We start from the raw sequence: 23188 nt of genomic DNA, 5'->3' as shown, positions 1-23188 counted from the left end.
AACTCAAGTCTCTAAACTGCTCAATTAAATCCAATTCCTTAACCATTAACATAGACATATGCAATGATTTCTGACTCAATGCATCAGCCACTACGTTTGCTTTACCCGAATGGTAATTCAAACCAAAGTCATAATCCTTCAGAAATTCTAACCATCTCCTCTGTCTCATATTCAGCTCTTTCTGATCAAACAAATACTTTAAACTTTTATGGTCGCTGAAAACCTCAAATCTTGACCCATACAAGTAATGCCTCCATAATTTCAGAACAAATACCACAACTGCCAACTCTAAATCATGTGTCGGATAGTTCCTTTCATGAATCCTCAGTTGTCTCGAAGCATAAGCTATAACCTGCTTATTCTGCATCAACACACCACCCAAACCCAACAGTGAAGCATCACAGTAAACCTCAAATGATTCCGACGAACTCGGTAATATCAGAATAGGAGCAGTAGTCAACCTTCTCTTTAACTCTTGGAAACCTTCTTCACATTTCGAGTCCCAAACAAACGCTTGTCCCTTTCTAGTCAACATCGTCAACGGTAACGCCAACTTAGAGAATCCCTCAATGAACTTCCTATAATAACCTGCAAGTCCAAGAAAACTCCTTATCTCAGAAACTGACTTCGGAGCTTCCCACTTAGATACCGCTTCTATCTTAGAAGGATCAACAGCAACACCGCCTCTTGAAATCACATGACCAAGAAAACTAACCTCTTCTAACCAAAATTCACACTTGGATAGTTTAGCAAATAACTTCTTTTCTCGTAGGACTTCTAAAACCACTCTCAAATGCTCAGCATGCTCTTCTTCAGATTTCGAATACACCAAAATGTCATCAATAAACACCACAACAAACTGGTCTAGGTACGGATGGAAAATCCTATTCATATACTCCATGAATACTCCAGGCGCATTAGTCACACCAAAAGGCATTACAGAATACTCATAATGCCATACCTTGTCCTGAAAGCAGTCTTCTGAATATCCTCAGTTTTCACACGTATCTGATGATACCCAGATCTCAAATCTATCTTGCTGAACACACTTGCACCAACCAACTGATCCATCAAATCATCAATCCTCGGCAAAGGATACCGATTCTTGATCGTCACTTTATTCAGTTGCCTGTAGTCCACACACAACCTCATAGTACCTTCTTTCTTCTTAACCAACAACACTGGTGCACCCCACGGTGACACACTCGGACGAATAAATTTCTTATCCAACAGATCTTCCAACTGACTCTTCAATTCAGCTAACTCAACAGCAGACATACGGTACGGAGCCATCGATATCGGTCTAGTACCAGGTACCAAATCAATCGAGAACTCAACTTCACGCTCTGGCGGCAATTCATTCACTTCTTCAGGAAACACATCAGGAAAATCACACACCACTGCCAGATCGCCAATCATCAGTTTATCTTTAGCCTCCATAGTCGCTAACAGCATAAACAACTCCGCCCCATCTGCTACTTCCTCATTCACCTGCCTGGCTGATAGAAACCAACTCTTTCCTTCCTCAATCTCAGGAAATATCACAGTCTTATCAAAACAGTTGATAGAAACTCGGTTAAACACCAACCAGTTCATTCCCAAGATAACATCAATCTGCACTAGTGGAAGACACACAAGGTCTATCCCAAAGTCTCTACCAAAAATACTCAAAGGACAACTCAAACAAACTGAAGTAGTAGTCACTGAACCCTTCGCAGGAGTATCAATCACCATACTTCCAAGCATCTCAGATATCTCTAACTTAAGTTTCACAGCACAATCCAAAGATATAAAGGAATGAGTAGCACCGGTGTCAATAATAGCTACAAGAGGAAAGCCATTAATATCACACGTACCTCGGATCAAACGATCATCTGCAGAAGTCTCAGAACCCGATAAAGCAAAGACCTTGCCTCCTGACTGATTCTCTTTCTTCGGCTTAGGACACTGTGGACTGATATGCCCCAACTCTCCACAGTTGAAATAAGTTACAGTCTTCAACCGGCACTCTGCAGCCAAATGACCACCTTTGCCACACTTGAAACACTTCATCTCAGCACTGGTACACTCATGGACACGATGTCCAGCCCGACCACATCTATAACACTTAGCAGGGGCACTAGAGTCTCCCCCACTAGGCCTCTTCATCCCATTCTGCTTCTGGAAACCTTTGCCAGCTGCATACGGTTTCCCACGATCATTCTGATTCTTGCCTTTCCTATCAACTCTCTGTTGATAGCTCTCTGCTCTGGCTTTGGAATCCTGTTCAAAAATCCTGCAACAGTCAACCAAGTCAGAAAACACTCTGATCCGCTGATATCCAATAGCCTGCTTGATCTCGGGACGCAACCCGTTCTCAAACTTCACACATTTCGAAAATTCTCCAGCAGCCTCATTATAGGGAGTATAATACTTCGACAACTCCGTGAACTTAGCAGCATACTCAGTAACAGACCTGTTACCCTGCTTCAATTCCAAAAACTCTATCTCTTTCTTTCCTCTGACATCCTCTGGAAAGTACTTCCTCAGGAATCTCTCTCTGAACACAGCCCAAGTGATCTCAACATTTCCAGCAGATTCCAACTCAGTGCGGGTAGCAACCCACCAATCATCTGCTTCCTCTGACAGCATATGCGTACCGAACCTGACCTTCTGGTTATCGGCACACTCAGTCACTCGGAAGATCCTCTCGATCTCCTTCAACCACTTCTGAGCACCATCTGGATCGTATGCTCCCTTGAACATTGGAGGATTGTTCTTCTGGAACTCACTCAGTTGACGAGCAGCTCCCATTCCCACAACATTCGGATTTCCTCCAAGTACTCCAGCTAGCATACCCAGAGCCTCAGCAATCGCAGCATCATCTCTACCTCTTCCAGCCATCTCTATTCTGAAAACCCAAACAAACTAAAACAATGAGTACTGATAGGGTTACACAACACCTATACCGTACAGGGGAAACAGAATAATTACGACTCGACTCGACCGACTATGCTCTGATACCACTAATGTAACACCCTTCTAAAATACCCCAATATATTTAATTAAAATAACAACATATATAAATCAGAGTAATTATGCATTCAAGGGTGTCACACAACATTCCACACTATTCATCAAAGTAGCTTGTCATGCTCATTTATTTATCAAATAAAACAGTTGCATAATACGCAGCGGATAGAGATCAAATTATCATTCAAAACATGTAACATATTACATGTAAAACGGTTCACAACCAATCAATAAAATATTCAGAACATCCCATCCCGATGTTACATCTATCAGAGCATGACCCACTAAGGAGACTACACTAGACTCCAAGTATTAGCTTCTACTCAACTCATTGCTCGTTACCTGAAAAATAGTTGTAAGGGTGAGTTCCTCAATCGATATAATAAGCATTATAAAATCTCATGTCATGTTAAGTAATTTGACACATTAATCACCCTAATCACAACATACAATCAGTAACAGCACATCAGCTCAACATCATACTCACACCAACATAAATCACAAGTATAATCTCAAATCATACTCCATAACAACACAAACACACGTATAATATTGGAATACATCCATTCATATTATACGCCAGACATACATTATGCAATGAGACTCCACACATGCGGTACCGACTATTCTTGAACATATAGTTCAAGCTCACCGATCAATCCAGATACGGCTACTAAGCTCACTAGTCCCACTCATTTGAGATCTAATGACTCACTCACTAATTCCTCACCATGGGAATTAGCTACAGCCCCGAAGGCTATGCTATGCACACTAATCACCTAGCATGCAAACATCAACAACAAATCCAAAATGATTCACTCACTAATTCCTCACCATGGGAATTAGCTACAGCCCCACAGGCTATGCTATGCACGCTAATCATCTAGCAATGCAACATCAACAATAATTCACAATGGACATATGCTCACACTCTAAGCCATACAACAGTCCATTCACAAATACATGCATAATATATACATTCACAGCACTATGCATATCATCATACATCATCAACACATGTATCAACACATCATATCATGTCAAATAATTAAACACAGTATTAGCACACTCTACTAATACCTATACTGCTCAAAACAGCGGGAAATCATCCCTACTATATCACACACCGATATAGGCAACCACCAATTAGGCACACAACATTTTAATTAACACTTTTTCCACTCTGCAACAACGTTAACCGGTTAACGCCCTGGGTTAATCGGTTAACGCAGCACAACACGCTTCCTGTCCCAAAACTTAACAGTGTTAACCGGTTAACGCCCTGGGTTAACCGGTTAACGCAGCACAAACAGCAATATTTCAGCAATCACAACAGTGTTAACCGGTTAACACCCTGGGTTAACCGGTTAACGCAGACAAAACAGCAAATTTTCACAATTCAAAACAGTGTTAACCGGTTAACACCCTGGGTTAACCGGTTAACGCAAGACAAAAGCTGTTCCTGCGCTAACTCAAGGCAGAATGCAGAATTTTCCGCATTTTCCGCCATTGGAGGACTTCCGGACCTCCGATTCCAATTCCGTAAAAAGCTACACTTTCGGAAATTTACAACTAACCCAAACACAGATTTAATTACAGTCTAACACAACTTATTCATCAAAATTTCTCAGCATTTCAAAATCCCAATTAGGGTCAATTCACGGTTTATCACTACCCATTACATGCTAACCCATAATACCCTTTAAACGACGATAAACCCCCCTTACCTGAGTTAATCCGGCAACCTTGAGCTTCAAGCTTTTCGTTCTCCAACCCTTGCTCTCTAGCTCTTCCTCTTGCCCTTTTCTCCGCTTTCTCAATCGCTTCTCTGTTTCACGTGAAAACCTTATTTTCCAAATGAAACTCTTTTTCCTTATTCCAACTTATATATTTTCCAAAATTATATTATTATTCAAATAATAATAATAATTCAATAATTCCAAAATAATAATAATAATAATAATAATCCAATTATCTAATTAAATTAATAAATATATTATTAACTTAATTTAAATAATTATCATATTATTATCGGGGTGTTACACAAACCATTTTCAAAGATGACATAGTTCCAAAGGTAACTGGAGGAATTCTCAAATTGACTTAAGCCAAAACACATGAGGTAATGGCTCATTTAAAAATAAATCTAATATTAAATGTCACAAATGTCAAAATTACAGACATTTTCAATCAGAATACAAATCTCATATTCAGTGCCATAATTGTAAAATGTATGGTCACTATAGTCGAGAATGTCATACCAAATCATTGAATATTAGAGATAGCCATGCTCGAGTTGCAAAAATTGAAGATGATATGGAAATGGTGCTTATAACATGTCATGTTATACCCGAAAAAAATGATGATCAATGGTTGTTAGATACTGGTTGCAGTAACCATTTAAGTGGGAATTAGTAACTTAGATGAAAGTTTCCGCAGCATAGTCAAGCTCGATGATAATTCAAAACTTCAAGTTTTGGGAAAAGGAAAAACCGCCATCAGATTGAATGATGAATCTTTGAATTATATTTTTGATGTATTCTATGTAACTAGTATATGTCAGAATCTCTTAAGCGTTGGATAACTTGCTGAGAAAGGATATGCTTTAAACTTCAACAAAATAGGTTGCACTACCAATGATGCTGAGATGGTCCTCATATCAATGACAAACATGTAAAAGAATCGTCTATTTCCAATGAACATCAAGTATGGTGCTAATATGTGTTGCAAAACTATAGCTATTGATGAGAATTGGCTTTGGCACATGTGTCTTGGACACTTCAAGTTTGAAAGCATAAAGTTTCTTGCAAATAAGAAATGAATTATTGGCTTGCCATTTATCCAAATTCCTGACCAAGTGTGTGAAGCTTGTGTAGTAGGAAAGAAGCATCAAGATCCTTTTCCTAAAGGGAAGGCATGAAGAGCTACAAAACCACTTGAGCTTGCGCACTCTGATTTATGCTATGTTGAAGTACCACCCAATGGAGGTAATAAATATTTTCTTACTTTCATTGATGACTTTAGTAGGAAAATATGGGTTTATATTTTGAAAAATAAATCGGATGCTTGTGATGCACTCAAAAGATTTATTGCGTATGTTGAAAGACAAAATAGTTATACTCTGAAAACCTTAAGAACTGATATGGGAACAAAGTATATTGTATGTGATGATTTCTTGAGAAAGCATGGAGTTAAGCATCAAATGACTGCAAGATACACTCCTCAACAAAATGGAGTGACAGAAAGAAAGAATAGAATAATCATGGATAATGTGAGAAGCATGCCGCATTGGAAGAATTTACCTAAGAGTTTTTGGGCTGAAGTAGTGACTTGTGCAGTATACCTTTTAAATAGGTGTCCAGTGAAACTCCATAAGAAGCTTGGAGTGGGCAAAATCCAAATTTGAGTAAGTTTAAAGTTTTTGGTTGTATTGCTTATGCACGTGTTCTAGATCAATTGAGGAAGAAGCTTGATGACAAGGGAAAAAAATACAACTTTGTAGGATATAGTGAAGAAACAAAAGCCTACAAATTGTACAATCCAGAAACTCAAAAGGTAGTCATCAGCAAGGACAACCTTTGATGAAGGTGGATCATGGGACCAGTCAGAAAAGAAAAAAGAGTTGTTGCATGCACCAGTTACTATAAATGAAGAAGTAGATGATAAAGTTAATGAACCATCCACTGAACCAACATTTGATGAACTATCCACTGAACCAACACAAGACTACCACCTCGTAGATATATACAACGGGAGTGTCATCCACCTCATCACTTGAAATATTAGGAAGTTGGTTAAGATGACAATCCTTATGATATGGAGGAAGAAATTACTTATTATGCTTTATTTGCTGATTGTGATCCTGTGACATATGAGGAAGCATCCAATAAAGATTGTTTGATGAAAGCAATGGAAGAATAAATTCATGCAATTGAGAAAAATAATACACGAGAGTTAACTACACTTCCAAAAGGAAAGAAGCCAATTGGAGTGAAGTGGGTGCACAAAACTGAGTACAATCCAAAAGGAGAAGTAGATCGCTTCAAAGCACGTTTAGTAGCAAAAGGGTATAAACAAAAACTCGACATTGATTATTTTGAAGTTTTTTCTCCAGTTGCTAGAATGGACGTGGTACGCATTATTCTTTCCATTGCTACCCAAAACCAATGGAAGATATTTCAGATGGATGTCAAGTCTGCCTTCTTGAATGGTGTGCTTGAATAAGAAGTTTACGTAGAACATCATTGGATGTTCTACGTAAACTTCTTATTCAAGCACACCATTCAAGAAGGCGAACTTGACATCCATCTGAAATATCTTTCATTGATTTTATGTAGCAAGGGAAAAAAATATGTGTATCGTGTCCATTCTAGCAATTGGAGCAAAAACTTCAAAATAATCAATGTCAGGTTTTTGTTTGTACCCTTTTTCTACTAATCGTGCTTTAAAGCGATCTCTTCTCCTTTTGGATTGTACTTAGTTTTGTGCACCCACTTGACTCCAATTGGCTTCTTTCCTTCTGGAAGTGTAGTTAACTCCCATGTATTATTTTTATCAATTACATGAATTTATTCATCAAACAATCTTTATTGGCTACTTCCTTATATGTCATAGGATCACAATCAAAAAATAAGGCATAATAAGTAATTTCTTCCTCCATATCATCAGAATCATCATCTTGACCAACTTCATAATCTTTCAAGTGAGGAGGTGGATGAAGCTCCCGTTATGGATATCTATGAGGTGGTGAGTGTTGTGTTGGTTCAGTGGATAGTTCATCAAATGTTGGTTCAGTGGATGGTTCATTAACTTTATCATCTACTTCCTCATTTATAGTAACTGGTACATGCAACGACTCTTTTTCTTTTCTGACAGATCCCATGATCCATCTTTATGAAAGGTAACATCCCCGTTGATGACTACTTTTTGAGTTTCTGGATTGTACAATTCATAGGCTTTTGTTTCTTCATTATATCCTACAAAGATGTACTTTTTTTCCTTGTCATCAAGCTTCTTCCTCAGTTGATCTGGAACATACACATAAGCAATACAACCAAAAACTTTCAAGTTACTCGAATTTGGCTTTTGCTCACTCCAAGCTTCTTATGGAGTTTTATGGCGTATAGTTTTCAATGGATACCTATTTAAAAGGTATACCACACAAGTCACTGCTTCGGCCCAAAAACTCTTGGGTAAATTCTTGCAATGCAGCATGCTTCTCACATTATCCATGATTGTTATATTCTTTCCTTTTGCCACTCCATTTTGTCGAGGAGTGTATCTTACAGTCATTTGATGCGTAACTCCATGATTTCTCAAGAAATCATCACATACAATATACTTTTTTCCCTTGTCAATTGTGAAGGTTTTCAGAGTATAACCACTTTGTCTTTCAACATACGCCATAAATCTTTTGAGTGTATCACAAGCATCTGGTTTATTTTTCAAAACATAAACCCATGTTTTCCTACTAAAGTCATCAATAAAAGTAATAAAATATTTATTACCTCCATTGGATGGTACTTCCACATAACATAAATCAGAGTGCACAAGCTCAAGTAGTTTTGTAGCTCTCCATGCCTTCCCTTTAGGAAAAGGATCTCGACTCCTCTTTCCTACTACACAAGCTTCAAACAGTTGGTCATGAACTTGGATAACAGGCAAGCCAATGACCCATTTCTTATTTGCAAGAAACTTTATGCTTTCAAAGTTGAAGTGTCCAAGACGCATGTGCCAAAGCCAACTATCATCAATAGATACAATTTTGCAACACATATTAGCAGTATACTTGATGTTCATTGGAAATATACGATTTCTTGACATGCTTGTCTTTGCTATGGGGCCCATCTCAACATCATTGATAGTGCAACCTCTTTTGTTGAAGTTTAAATCATAGCCTTTCTCAGCAAGTTATCCAACGCTTAAGAGATTCTAACATATACTAGGTACATAGAATACATCAGAAATAAAATTCAAAGATCCATCCTTTAATCTGATGGCGATATTTCCTTTTCCCAAAACTTGAAGTTTTGAATTATCATCGAGCTTGGCTATGCTGCAGAAACTTTCATCTAAGATACTAAATAGTTCCTAATTCCCACTTAAATGGTTACTGTGACCAATATCTAACAACCATTGATCATCATTTTTATCGGCTATAACATGACATGTTGTAAGCACCATTTTCATATCATCTTCAATTTCTACAACTCGAGCATGACTTCTCTAATATTCAATGATTTAGCATGACATTCTCGACTATAGTGACCATACTTTTTACAATTATGGCACTGAATATGAGATTTGCATTCTGATTGAAAATGTCTGTAGTTTTGACATTTGTGACATTGAATATTAGATTTATGTTTAAAAGAGCCATTACCTCGGGTGCTTTGGCTTAAGTCAGTTTGAGAATTCCTCCAGTTAACTTTGGAACTATGTCCTCTTTGAAAGTGGTTTTGATTTCTTTGCACAGGTTTGTCATTTCTTACATTTGTTTGAGCTTTTAAATCTTGCTCAAATGTGCCACTTGATCTCTCGTTCATCCGCATCTCACGTGACTTCAAAGATGCTTGCAAATCATTTAAAGTCATCATGGTGACATCTTTTCCTTCTTCAATTGTTGCTACTACGTAATCAAAACAAGCTGAAAGAGTGCGCATAATTTTCTCCACAACATCTTTCTCCTTTAGGCTATCACCATTGGATTTCATTTCATTGACTAGTTTGTCCATTTGTGAAAAATATTCATGAACGCTTTCATCTTTTCCTTACTCCATTAGCTCAAACTGACGTTTTAATCCTTGCAACCTCGTTCGTTTAACTGGGTCAACACCTTCATATGTTTTAACTAAAATTTACCAAGCCTCCTTAGCTGTTTTGACATGAAGTTTTTTTTTCAAAAACAGATAGCTCCACAAATTGACATATCAAAAATAAATCTTTTTTGTTGAGTTGACGATCTTTTTCAACTTGTTTCTTATCAACTTTTCCTTTATCTTCTTTAGTTGGTTCAACAAAGCCTTTCTTCATAATTTCTTCATACCCCTTGGTTTCTAAACACTACTCCATCAATCGTTTCCACGTAGGAAAATTTGATCTTCCATTGAATTTGAAAACAGTTGTTTGCATCGACAAAACTTGATTAATGCTTGAACTTGTAGCCATTTTAATGTAACAAGCTCTGATGCCAAATCTTGGCAAATGAATTTAATTACCTTAATATAATTGTGTTGTTATAAGAATAATATTAAAAAAATAACATCATAAACAATCTTCTTCTAAGCACAAAAAAAAAACTCGCTGGAGCCTTTTTCTTTATTGTTTTAACTTTCACTTTCTTTCTGATGGGTGTTTCATTACAAGTAATAACTACTATTTATAACAATTGAGAAAATGCATATTTAGCTTTTGCTAAACAATTTATGACTTTCCTTGAAACTAGCTAACCATTCATGACTTTCTCTTATTGACTTTTCCAAATGCCAAATTTATACTCCATCCGTTCCTTTTTAAGTGTCATTTTTTGACTTTTTTCATATAACAAGAAAGCTAATAATTAATGTTACTTTTTAAACAATAATTCTCATTTTACCTATAATACCCTTAATAATATCCTACATTCGTTTTACTCTTTCTCTATCTGTAATAATTGCATATTTGACAAAAGTGCATTTGATATTACCTTGAATTCTATAAGTGACAATTAAAAAGAAACAAAAATTTATCAAAAAAATGACACTTAAAAATGAATGGAGGGAGTATTATCTAACTGAAATTTTTGTCCTCACTAAACCAGGAGACAACTTTTTATCCTTAGTACAAGTTATTTAAAAAATGAAAATACCCTTTTATTTTATATTATAAATATGTTTTCTCTCGAATATTTACAATACAAAAATATGAAAAAAAAAACTACCTTTTGTCCATTGTACGTGTTTTTTAAAATAAAAAACCTTTTTGTTGCTATTAAAAATATTCTATCTATCTATCTTATATTAATATTAATATTTATAAAGGATATTATATTAAATTTTACTTTATTTTATTTATTATATCCATTATCCAGTATTTTAAAGGTTTGTACTGTAGTGTTTAGTCCAATATTTATCGTTTTTCTAATGCTCCAATTTGGAGCTTCTCCATTTTCACGTATTTTAGTCTCAAAATGTGGTGCCACCACACGTTTACTTTTCTAGAAGCTCACCTGAACATATATTCAATGAATATAATAACAACATGAAAAATCAAAGTGATAGTGTTACAATATGAAGTTTAAATTTGGAACATAACTCTCATCTTTTCCTACATGTTTTGATAGACCAAAATCAACAAAAAAAAAATGATTAAATCTTCATCTAAAAGTATATTCTCTGGCTTCACCTTAAGATTCAAAATCTAGATCTACAATCATGATGAAGATATTTCAATGCTTTAGAAACATCATTAGGAATATTATGCATTAGATTCCAAGGCGCCCTTATTTCCTTCATATAGGAAAAATTTAACAATCCAATGATCAATTTGTAAAAATTTCATGTACAAGATGTCTAGGCGGTGTTGGAGAATTATTGCAATTAAAAATTCTTACAAGATTAACATATCAAACACTAGAAATAGCTAAAACTTCTGATATGAATTCTCATTCACCACTTTCTTCACTATAGATTCTTTTCGAAGCAACTGAAGTTTTATAATTTAAAATGCCTTTGAAAACTGAAGTTGATGTCCTAACCGATTATTGCTTGAAACTTATTCGTGTCTTTTTCAAGCTCCTTGTATCAGAACTTAGATGGAATTCCTGCAACATTTTGTAAGAAACTGTACTCAATTCGAAGCTCTTCCTTCTGATTATCTTGATTTCACATAATTTAGGTTAATTTTGATTTGGGAAATTAAGGGACAAATGATGATTATGGTTCAAAGGAAACATAAGATTATGGTTCGTAAATTGGGAAAGAACAACATAATAAAAGTGACAAATGATATTAAGGTACCCGATAACTGGCACACATTGGATTATGGGTACCAGTTATTTTTCCCTCGCATAATTGAGCCAGGTTTTAAATTTTAAATTTGGGTTAGATTTTAAAAATTGGATAAATTTAGATAGTAATTTAGTTAATGAAAACCAATTTATTTGCACACCCCTATTTATATCACACTTGAAGTTTAACACCACTAATAGATAGTAAAGACTAGGGAGTATACCTAAGACCAATATAACTATCGGTTGGTCTATTAGAACCAGACCAATTACTCAATTAATCGAAGAATCCTATCTAAATATATTTAATCATCTGTGATGTGAATAATAAATGTTAAATTTTTGACTTTTTTTTGTCTCTTATTAAATTTTCACACACACGCGCGCATACACACACACACACACACATATATATATATATATATATATATATATATATATATATATATATATATATATATATAGTTTTTTTTGTTTTTATTTATTTATTATAAGCCGTCTATATGCAATTGTAAAGACGCACATTTGTAGAGACAACTCTCGAGTTGGAGAAAACCATAATAGACGACGAAATTCTTCCTCAAAAAGTGTAACACTACTGCATGTCTAGAGTTGACTAAGTCAAAAGAGACCTCTACCATCTCAGATACTTTTTGGTAGTTTGTATTTATTCTATTGTTTTATTTTGGTATCATATTTCTTAAAGTTTTTTTTAAGCGTTGAAGCCTCACTTCAAGCGCATGTGAGTTTTGCTGTCAAACAATGTTAAACATGTTGTTCAACAATTCGTTAGCACCTTACACACCAATGCTTTCTTGTAGTGTGTGGAGGCCAAATAAGGCTTTAGGATGAGGAATCAAAGGTGGTAGTTTGAATAGATATGACTAACTGTGAAGCTTGAACCAGATCTGGATGTAGCGAAATGACCGTTCCAGGATCTACGACGTTTTATGGAGGAGAAAGTGGTGGTTGATTGTTTGTTGCTAGAGCAGTGACCACTAGCTTTGCGCGCAACGGTAGATATGGTAGTCTTAGATCCATCCATCATCGAGAATTGTAAGAACTAAATGTGTAGAAATATGAGGAAACAAAATTGAGATTATGCATGATTGAATCAAGACTCGTTGGATCCTCGCACTTGATTGAGAACACTATTGCTCTGATGATCAAAGGATGTTACGAACCGTGAAGTTGGAGGGCGAACATGAATTCGTGGAAATCATAAAAATTAGAAGCTGGTTCCCATAAACTGTGCCATTGTTTCGTTTTGGAACAGAAATGAAAGAAGAAACGACAATGATGGTTGATCGCTGCTTCTGATGTAGTGGAGTGGGAGACCTGCAAGATTAAGACTCCAACGCTCAAGTTAGTATGTGAGAAAGAAGAGTGAAGTGAAATTGAATTTGAAACCTATTACCTTAATTTGACGTCTTCTCTATATAGAAAGGGCGAAATAACTAACTTATTATTTGTTAGCTGTGAAATCCGAAGAACGCCGAATCCACTCGCAATTGAAATCTCTTGTAATTATTAAGATGTTAATATTTACGCATCAATAAGATTTAAGGAGGAGTTGGATCTTGATGGTCGGCTCGGATAGACGTGGTCGGCTCAGAACACTTAATATAAAAGTTAAACACTTTAAAATTATCTAATACTTGGTGATTGATTTATAATATTTTTTTAGATTGAGAACATTGAGAACGCATATCAATTAAATTTATTTTATTATTATTATTATTATTATTATTATTACTATTATTATTATTATTATTATTATTATTATTTATTTATTTTCATAGTAGCTTATTTTTTTCAGAAAAAATATTTGTACTATTTTCTTTTTTTATTATTATGTAATATACTATTCATCATAATTCCTGAAGTTATTTTAATACTATAAAATATTATAATATTTTAAAATTTGTTCTTTATAAATAATTTCTTAAAATTTAATAAAATATACAAGATTGAGTCAAATAAAACTATTTCCTTTCTTTAGTTTGATTTAATTTGAATTCATGTGAAAAAATTATTAAAAAAAATCAAATTAAACCAAATTAAATGAACTATTATTTTTATTGATTTTGTTTTGAATGAAACCAACTCGTTAAGACAAATCAGAAAAGTTGAGTTAAATGACATGAGGAAAAAACGAAAAAGTGCTTTGGTTAGAACGATAGTTCTTATGACAAGTCGTAACACGAGCGATATCTTCAACACATAGGACCAAACCAAAGGAATCCCTCTCTTTTTTTCTCCCAATTCACCACAATCTTCATCCATGGTAGCATTGGGTAAAGGATTTTCCATGCCTAACAACATGGTTTTCAGATCAGAGCTCCAACCTATCACGCCGGAACGCTTCCTTGGCATTGATTCATCCTCTTCTTCTCGTCGAAAGGACCTTGTTTTCATCGTCAACCCTCAAGGTGGTTTTTTCTTCTCTCTTTGCTTGCTCACAAAAAAAATTATTCCTTTCTTACATAATGTTCAATTCTTTCCCCAAAATTGATGCTCAGATAGTTAGTTAGTTTGTTATCTAGACATCTGTGTCCGAAAGCCACACCGACACTTGTGATTATCACTGACGTGGACGTATCAGTGTCATGTTTTCGGTGTCCGTGCTTCTTAGATTATTGGAGTGCTTAAGTTAAGTGTTGTATACAGTGGACATTTTGTCAAAATATTGAACCAATCAACTTGGGTTGTAGGTGCTAATGGAAGGACGGGTAGAGAGTGGAGGAAGTTAGTTCCGTATCTTAAGTCTCGCCTTGGTAAAGAATGCAATGTGAGTCCTTTCTATTATGTGTTTGTTTATTTTGGATTTCATGATACATGTGTTTTCACCCTTTTTGATTTTTGAATAGATATGTGAATCCTTGACTTCTGGCCCTTGTCATGCTATTGACATAACGCGAGAGGTTAGTTTCAAGGGTTTTAAATGAATTGGTATTAGCTTTAAGAACTAAACTTAGGTGTTTACAGGTATTTTTTTCGTGTGGTTTGGTCATAAACTATATTGTTATCGCGTGCTATATAGGCTATAAGGGAAGGGGCTGATGCTGTCATTGCTGTTGGAGGCGATGGAACTCTTCATGAGGTATAGATTGTTGCGAAGTGAAATCTTTTACTAGTTTCTACTTTCTGTCTTATTAGAAAGGGCTCAACCAAGTCTTTTTTGTAAAACATATTTACTTGATAGCAAGCGTAATTGTAGAGAAATTTCTACATTCTTTCTTCCTTTTGCGCCTAATGTTCCTCAGTTCATTATAAGCAGGTTGTTAATGGGTTTTTCTGGGCTGGAAAGCCAGTTGCAAATCAAACGAATGAGTCTACGCGTTCAACTGCTCTTGGTGTGAGTAGCCGCTTCCAGAATGCTATATTCTCAGTTTTTATTCAATGCACTTGGTTTTAGTTTCTCAAATCTCTATTAAATATCCTGAATGGTACTATCATTAACTATATTTTATCTCTATGCAGCTTATCCCTTTGGGGACTGGTTCTGATTTTGCTAGAACATTTGGATGGTTCGTTCGTTCTTTTGTATTTTCATTCATTTTGCATCTCTATATAATTGAAGTTAATAGAAACATCTATTGACTCTTTTCTAGGAAAAATGATCCCTGTGAGGCTGTTGAACGCGTTGCTAGAGGTTTTTATCTTTTTCTTGTTTTAGAATTGCTATTTTCTTCTAGCCTAGTTGTGTTATAGCTCAAGCATAGTGAAGCTAGCCTCACATCTTATGTTGCTACATATTCTTTTAGTTTTTTCCCCTTAATACTTTCTAATACATTTCTTCTTTGGATCTAACTCCTCTAAAATGAACAATTCACTTTAGTGGATAAAGTAAGTAATCTTAATTGTTGATGATAACTAAACCAAATGGTTGATATTTTGGGTATATGCATAACAAATCCTACATGTGTTAGAATATCAACTATTGATTTTCTCATCAACGGTTAAGATGTCTTACTTTACCAACTAAAGCGAGTGCTCATTTTAGAGGAAACAAATCCTTCTTTCTTTAGGGTTGAGATCAAAGATAGATATCGGAGTTATTAGTGGAGAAAGTCGCGAACATCATTACTTCATAAATATTGCCGACATTCATTTGTAAGGCTTACTTAGATATTTTCAAATAAGCACAATAACACAGGAATTATATATAAATTGCAGAGTTGATCTTTTGCAGGACTGCAAAGGCAGGGTTTCATGCTGCTAGGTACAAGGCATTTGGAAAAGTGTGCTATGTCATTGGTGCATTGCAAGCTTTTATGGGACATCAAAATCAGGATCTGAGAATCAAGGTCAGTGTTAGTTTTTTACTCTTGCAATGAAAGGTAACAGTAAATTGTCTCTATCGGTCCTGTATAAGTTCAGCTCTTCGATAGCCTTTATATAAGTGCACTAGAAGTATCACACAAGTTTTATATTAAATGAAAAAGTGCAGTTCAACGAAGGCGAGTGGGTTACATTTCCTCAAGTGACAGCTATTTGTGCCGGTAATGCAAAATACTTTGGCGGCGGCATGAAAATTGCACCGAATGCCGATCCTTTCACTGGAAATTTAGAGGTGAAATGTCTTCCTAAAGGATCTCAGTGATGAAGATTATCATCTATTTTTAGCGATCTGTTGGCTAAACCTATTCCTAAACTCCTACTCATCTTCTAATGAAGTTTGTAGTTTCACATAAATTCTGCAGGTTGTGATTCTTCAGGACTTCAAGTGGTATGATTTTGTCCTCAAATTACATAAACTTTACAATGGGACACATCTCTCGGTTAAAAATGTATCTACAAGAAGGTATCACTTTTTTCATAGAAGGAAACATACCTATCATCTCGATGATTAATTACTAATAATTAGATGACCAATGAGTTTAATTTTAGATTACACGGTCTTGTCAATTTTATTATTTTTGCCTCTACCTACCACGTTTCTATAAGGTTTGTGGCTATACTCATTTGGAGTGATGTTTGTATCGTAGTGTACTTTCTATTGAGGTGGAGGACATGTCGGGCAAAGGTGGCATCTATATTCAATCTGATGGAGAGCATTTAGGATTCCTTCCAAAAAAGATTTGTGTTCTGCCTGCTGCTATTGAGATGATATTTTGATCCTTTTAGAGTATAACAGATTCCACAAAAAAGAGATGACGCTGTTCATGCCTTGTAATTTGTTAGCTTTAAATAGAAGAGGATTTTTGTTTCAATTGCTTAAGCATCAGAGTAGGTTTCTAACATCCTTTTTTTGTGTGGCCTTAGGGGCGAGAAGCCGAGAAATCATAATTTTGAGTTGAAAATGGGTTGGTGTTTACTTTACTTGATTACTGTAAAAAATTTCTACATTTATAGAATGTAAAAAACTGTACAGATTGGAAGTTTAAAAATAGTTATCTCCCGTCTCTCCAAAGTTTTGCATCTTTTCATTTGTATGGCAGTGTCAATTTATTACTCAAATGACTGGCCTGAGATTTGATTGCATGAAAATTATTAGTTTGTCCTCTGAATGAGTTCTATATCAATACTCTGAAATAAAGTTACTTGAAAAACAATAGTTCTGAAGTAGAAGAAATCCAACCGGCTATCTCTAACTCAAGATTCTGAACCTCATAGTGAACTTCTCAAGCCGGCTAGCATGGTATATCTCCGAACATTAGGGCATTGATGTTTCTCTCTCGAAACTTCTAAGACGGGTCTTGAACTTGCTGAAGATGAGTGAAACTGAGGCTGAAGATCATCTGTCGATCATTCCAAAGTTGTAGAGACCATTCAAGGGGAGTTGGAAACGTTGTATTTCATGTCACAGGTTTGTACATACCTAGTTTGTTTCTTTGTTTTTCGGACTCATTCAAATTTATTTCCTTATGTTCCCTAAATAAATAGTGCCCTGTGAGTTTTGCAAGGGATGTTTGACAATGCTAGTTCTCATTGATTTCTTTTATTTTTTCCTTCTTATTATAAAGAGGTTAGAATGTAAGATAATAGAAATTGTATTAAGCTTATAAGTGCTTTGTTGGTCATTGAAATGTCCTTGAGTAATCTCGTACTCTTTCTGTAAACATATGTATTTAGGAAAAATCAAACCTCCTTCGCCTAATAAGTCAATATTACATTGTTTTCTATAGTGTCGAATCGTCTGTGGTTTTCTTCCCATCATATGTGAAGGCAGCGCCTTTTTTTTCTTCTTTTCGGCTGATGTTCTTCAAGATTCATCCTTTTTTGTTGTGTCATAAGCGGTATCTATTGTAAATGGGTAGAGACCTTAGTGTAATGTTTAAAGGCTTTTTTGTAAAGTTAGCTTGTTGATTTTGGTCATTCTAGACTCTGTATACCACAGTTTTTCTTCATATATATGTGAGATTTTGCTCACTTCACCAACACTGACACATTATTCCATTAGTGATCATGAAGGGTTATTGCTTCAGTATTACACCACTACCTCCTGCTTTATTTTTTTCTGTTCTATTCTATTGGTTTTTGGTAGTAGTTCTGATAAAAACTGGTTTGTTTTCTAATAGAATGTAGCAATTAGTTGTCTTCAGCAAAAATGTGTGTTTAACAGTAAATAAGGAGCATGAATCAATATTTTGTGCAACTATGCTATGTCTGTTAAAGGTTAAAAAATGAACACCAGGAGAGAAGAATTAAAAGATTGCATTGCAATATCCTAGAGGGAATTATACAAATCTAATTTATAATGCCAAAACAATTACTACTTATAGCAACAAGAGTTAGTTATCTCTAATACCTAACTTTTACCCATCTTATAACTAACTAGTGTAAGTTAATAACCTTTATGTTTAACATCCCCCTCAAGCTAGAATAGATATTGATCATTCCTAGCTTGCTTTCAAGATTGTTGAATGGTCCTATGTGCAATGGCTTGGGCAAAATATTTGCCACTTGATCCTTGGATGCAATTGGAAGCAATTGGAAGTAAATGGAAAATTCTTGCATGTACTTTATCTCTAACAACATGGCAATCGATTTTTATATGCTTAGCTCTTAGGGAAAACTGGATTGCTGCCATGTGAAGAGCTGATTTGTTGTTACATTAAATCGTAATTGGAGAAGAGTGCTTGATGTGGAAATCCTGCATCAAGTATAAAATCTATTGTCCTTCATGTGTAGCTTGAGCTAACGCCATATACTCAGCCTCAAATGAAGATTTATATACTACTGTCTGCTTCTTATTTTTTCAGCTATTCAAAGAATTCCCAAGAAAGAAACAATACCATGTTGTTGATCTTCTAGTGTCAGGACATGCTCCCCAATCAGAATTAGAGAAACTTTTAAGAATTAGTGTTGATGATAAGCTAAAGAATAAACCATTACCAAGACTACCTTTGAGGTATTTCAAAACATGCAGGCCTGTTAACATGTGTTCATAAGTTGGTGCACTTAGAAACTGACTGAGCTTACTTACAACATAAAAAATCTCTCGTCCGGAATGTGTTAGGCACATAAGTCTCCCAATTAACCTTCTGTATTCAGTGGGATCATAAACTAAATTACCAGATCCCTCATGCAACTGCAGGTGAGGTTGCATAAGAGTAGTGCATGGTTTTACTCCATTCAACCACGTGTCTTGCAAGAGGTCTAGTGTGTATTTCCTTTGGCATAATGTGATACCTTCTTTTGATCTATTCACTTCAAAGCCTAGAAAGTATTTAAGAACTCCTAGATCCCCGATGTTAAATTTGTCATTTAAGAGGGTCTTGATATTGGCAATCTCATCAACATCAATTCCCTTAAGACCAAAGCATATATATACAAGGATCACTGTAAAATGGGCACCATTAGATTTGTGAACAAGGAATAGTCAGATTTTGATTGAAGATAACCTGAGTGCAGAAGAGTTTCATTGAGTTTTGTGTTCCATTGTCTGCTTGCTTGCTTTAAGCCATAAAGAGATCTTTGAAGTTTGCACACCATGTTAGAATAAGGCTGGTCAAAACCTGGAGGGGCTTGCATACATACCTCTTCATTAAGATCACCATGCAAGAATGATGTATTGACATTAAGTTCAAACAATGGCCAGTTCTAAGCAGCTTCAGTGACCATGAAAACTCGGATAACGGGATAAGGGGTACTTACTTAGAATGGTGTATGTGCAAGAGAAAGATTATGATAAGATATGAAAGAGGATAAGGGGTACTTACTTTGAGAAGAAGTTGAAATATCAACTAGAGTAGGAGACTGAATTGTATTCTCAATCAAGTTTCAATGGTAGTCTTGTAAAAATGAGAGAGGTTTAGTAACTCTAGTGGATCTTCAAAGTTGAAGATCATGATTAGGTATGTTAACTGATGGATACATGATAGGTGAATGATTTGTGTTAGTAGGTGAGGGATGTGAATAAGGTGACTGGTTATTTTGCGAGTATGCTTGAAAGAAGAAATATTAGGTGTGTCTACAACTGGTGCATCTGGAATATCATAATGATGACCAATTAGTGTGATATGGGATTGTAAATCATGGATGTAAGGAAAATCAAATATATGAGTTTGATGAGAAGAATTATAATGTGGAGAAAAAGGATTTAATGAGTTATTTGTGGATTATTTGTAAGGAAAAAATGTTTTAAAGAAAACAACATCTCCAGATAGAAAAATTTCTTTGGAATGCAAGTCAAACAAAATGTATCCCTTAACACCAATTTAAAAACCTAGATACAAACATTTCTTGAATCTAGAGTCTAGTTTCTTTCCGATGGCTTGTAAGGTCGAAGCAAAACATAAAGAGCCAAATACTCTAAGAAGATTAAGATTAGATAAGCATTGATGTAAAATTTGAAATGGTGACTTGTTGTCCAAGAAAGGTGTGGGAAGTCTATTGATAATGTGAATAGCATGACTGGCCGCATAAGACCAGAAAATCTTAGGTAGATAGGCTTGAAATAGAAGGGCTCTAGTAATACCAAGTATGTGTTGGTGTTTCCTCTCAATATGCCATTTTATTGAGGAGTACCAATACATGAGGTATGATGTGAAATTCCAATTTCTCTATAGAAATATATAAGAATAAACTCACTGCCATTATCTGATCTAATGCATTTGATGTTGCTATGAAATTGAGTGTGAATCATAGAAACAAAAGCTTTAATAAGGTTTGATATTTCAGATTTACATTTCATGAGAAAAATCCTTGTAAGTCGAATTTTTCCGTCAACTGCTATGAGAAAATATTTGTGGAAGGGACCCCACATGTCCATATGAACTAGTTCAGAAATGTCAACATATTTGCGAGTGATATTAGGGAATGGTAATATCTTTTGCTTGGAATTGAAGAAAATATCACAAGGCATATCATACTGCATAATTTTGACAAAAGGAAAAGTTTTATTTATTTCAATCAACTTGTCATATGAAGGATGACCAAGTCTTAAGTGCCAAATGTTACAATTATTTTTATGTATAGGGTCATGTTGATTAACAGAGTTGACACAAGTATTTTTCTCTAAAAGAAATGAATGTATGGATGTATAAGTAGAAGATGATGGTGTATATGGGACTCTAACACGAGGATGATTGAGAATGTTCAATCCACCTCTTAATTCAGTTGCACCAATCATCATGTTGGAGTAAGATTTATGTATCAAACAAGTAGAATTGTCAAAAATTAATTGGCTTTCAAGACTATGAGTTAGCTTAGGAACAAAAATAAGGTTGAAAGAGAATTGAGGCATGTCTAAGACATTGGTTAAAATGAAGTGGTGTCAAAGAAAATAGTTCCTACAAAACTAGTGGTAACTAAGGAACCGCTTGAAAGTTGACATGTTATATAATTAATTCTTTTCAAACAAGGAATTGTTTTTCGAGAAAAAAAATATGATTAGTTGCACTAGTGTCAAGTATGAATGATTCAGGTCTGACATTGATAGGAAAAATGCAAATAATGCCGGTGTTGAATTTAAGTTGAGTAATGAGATGATTTACACTATGAGAGTTTGATTTTGATGATTGTTGAAGTAATGCCAACAAAGCATTATAATGGTGTGAAGTAAATCCTATAAAACTTGAATTGTGATCATTATGTTGTTCTTGACATCATCTTCATGAGCATGATCATGAGATACATTATTGATATGACCATGTTGTTACCAATGAGGAGGGTAACCATGCTTCTTAAAACATGTATCTTTGATATGATTGGTCATGCCATAATGTGTACAAATTTTGGTACCTCTTAACCACTAAATGACCTACCACCCCTAACATTTTTTCCAAGAACAGGAGTTCCTCTACCTTGAAACTGACCAGTAGGAAAAGCCAAAAGTTTGGATTCATCATTTGGAGAAACAATTTGTCTTTATTGTTGAACAAGCAAAAAGTAAACTTTGGAAATGTTTAGAAGAGGATCCATCAACATAATTTGAAATCTAACTGTAGAATATTGGTCATTCAAACCTTTTAAGAATCAAATGACTTGATCTGAATCTTTGTAACTACACATTTCGTCAATGGCTATACACGATACATCATAATCACATGTAGGAATTGAAAATTGTCTAATTCAGGCCACAAAATCTTTAACTTCGTGTAATAAGAAGAAATGGAACAATGACCTTGCCTTAGAGTACACATTTCTTCTTGAATTTATGAAATTCTGAACACAACACCATGGTAAAAAATGATCTTTCAATTCTTTCCATATGCTGGAAGTAGTCTCCATCCACAAGATGCTTTGATGTATTTCAGATTCAACTGAGTTGTTCAACCATGACATGATCATCGTGTTGCATCGATCTCAAGCAATGGAATCACGATCTTCATCCGGCGGTCTTGGCTAAGTGGCATTGATGAAATGACACTTGTCTTGCATTTTAAAGATATTGTCATGGATTGGAACCAAGAATGATAATTTCCAGCATTCAACAAAGGAGTAACTAACACAAGAGTTGGATTTTCATTATGATGCATGGAGTAAGGATTGATAGTATCATTTTGATAATCTTTACCGAGACTTGAAGAAACATTGTTTTGATGCGACGGAGCATGACCATTGATGGTGCTCAAAGAACTCTCAACAGATATTGTTGAAAAGAAGAAGATGAAACGAAAAAATTGAATTAAGATCAATGGAAGATAAGAAAAAAATGTTGAGATTTGTGAAGAAAGTCAAGAGGAATCAGTAGCGATAATGAAAGCATAACCATATGTCGATGATACCATGTTAAAGGTT

At 35.0% G+C, this 23188-nt stretch overlaps 1 protein-coding gene across 1 annotated transcript; it reads left to right on the top strand.

The window, feature by feature from the left end:
- Positions 1-14118: 14118 nt before the first annotated feature.
- Positions 14119-17414, top strand: LOC127127026 (sphingoid long-chain bases kinase 2, mitochondrial). The gene is made up of 12 exons (XM_051056110.1): positions 14119-14430; positions 14713-14789; positions 14869-14922; positions 15042-15101; positions 15279-15356; positions 15482-15528; positions 15613-15653; positions 16030-16114; positions 16194-16308; positions 16452-16574; positions 16705-16805; positions 16990-17414. Exons 1-12 carry the CDS (start codon positions 14283-14285, stop codon positions 17117-17119), a joined length of 1059 nt encoding a protein of 352 aa, XP_050912067.1. The 5' UTR covers positions 14119-14282; the 3' UTR covers positions 17120-17414.
- The last annotated feature ends 5774 nt before the right edge of the window (positions 17415-23188 follow it).

Source organism: Lathyrus oleraceus, chromosome 3, assembly GCF_024323335.1.
Source record: "Lathyrus oleraceus cultivar Zhongwan6 chromosome 3, CAAS_Psat_ZW6_1.0, whole genome shotgun sequence".
Taxonomy (NCBI): Eukaryota; Viridiplantae; Streptophyta; class Magnoliopsida; order Fabales; family Fabaceae; genus Lathyrus; species Lathyrus oleraceus.
This window is presented reverse-complemented; position numbering and strand designations above follow the sequence as displayed.

Excerpts from the sequence above, each read along its gene's own strand:
- LOC127127026 (XM_051056110.1), top strand. The coding sequence starts at position 14,283 with ATGGTAGCATTGGGTAAAGGATTTTCCATGCCTAACAACATGGTTTTC. Across the intron at positions 15,654-16,029 it reads TGTTGAACGCGTTGCTAGAG|GGTTGAGATCAAAGATAGAT; the intron begins GTTTTTATCTTT and ends TTCTTTCTTTAG. Across the intron at positions 16,806-16,989 it reads AAAAATGTATCTACAAGAAG|TGTACTTTCTATTGAGGTGG; the intron begins GTATCACTTTTT and ends TTTGTATCGTAG.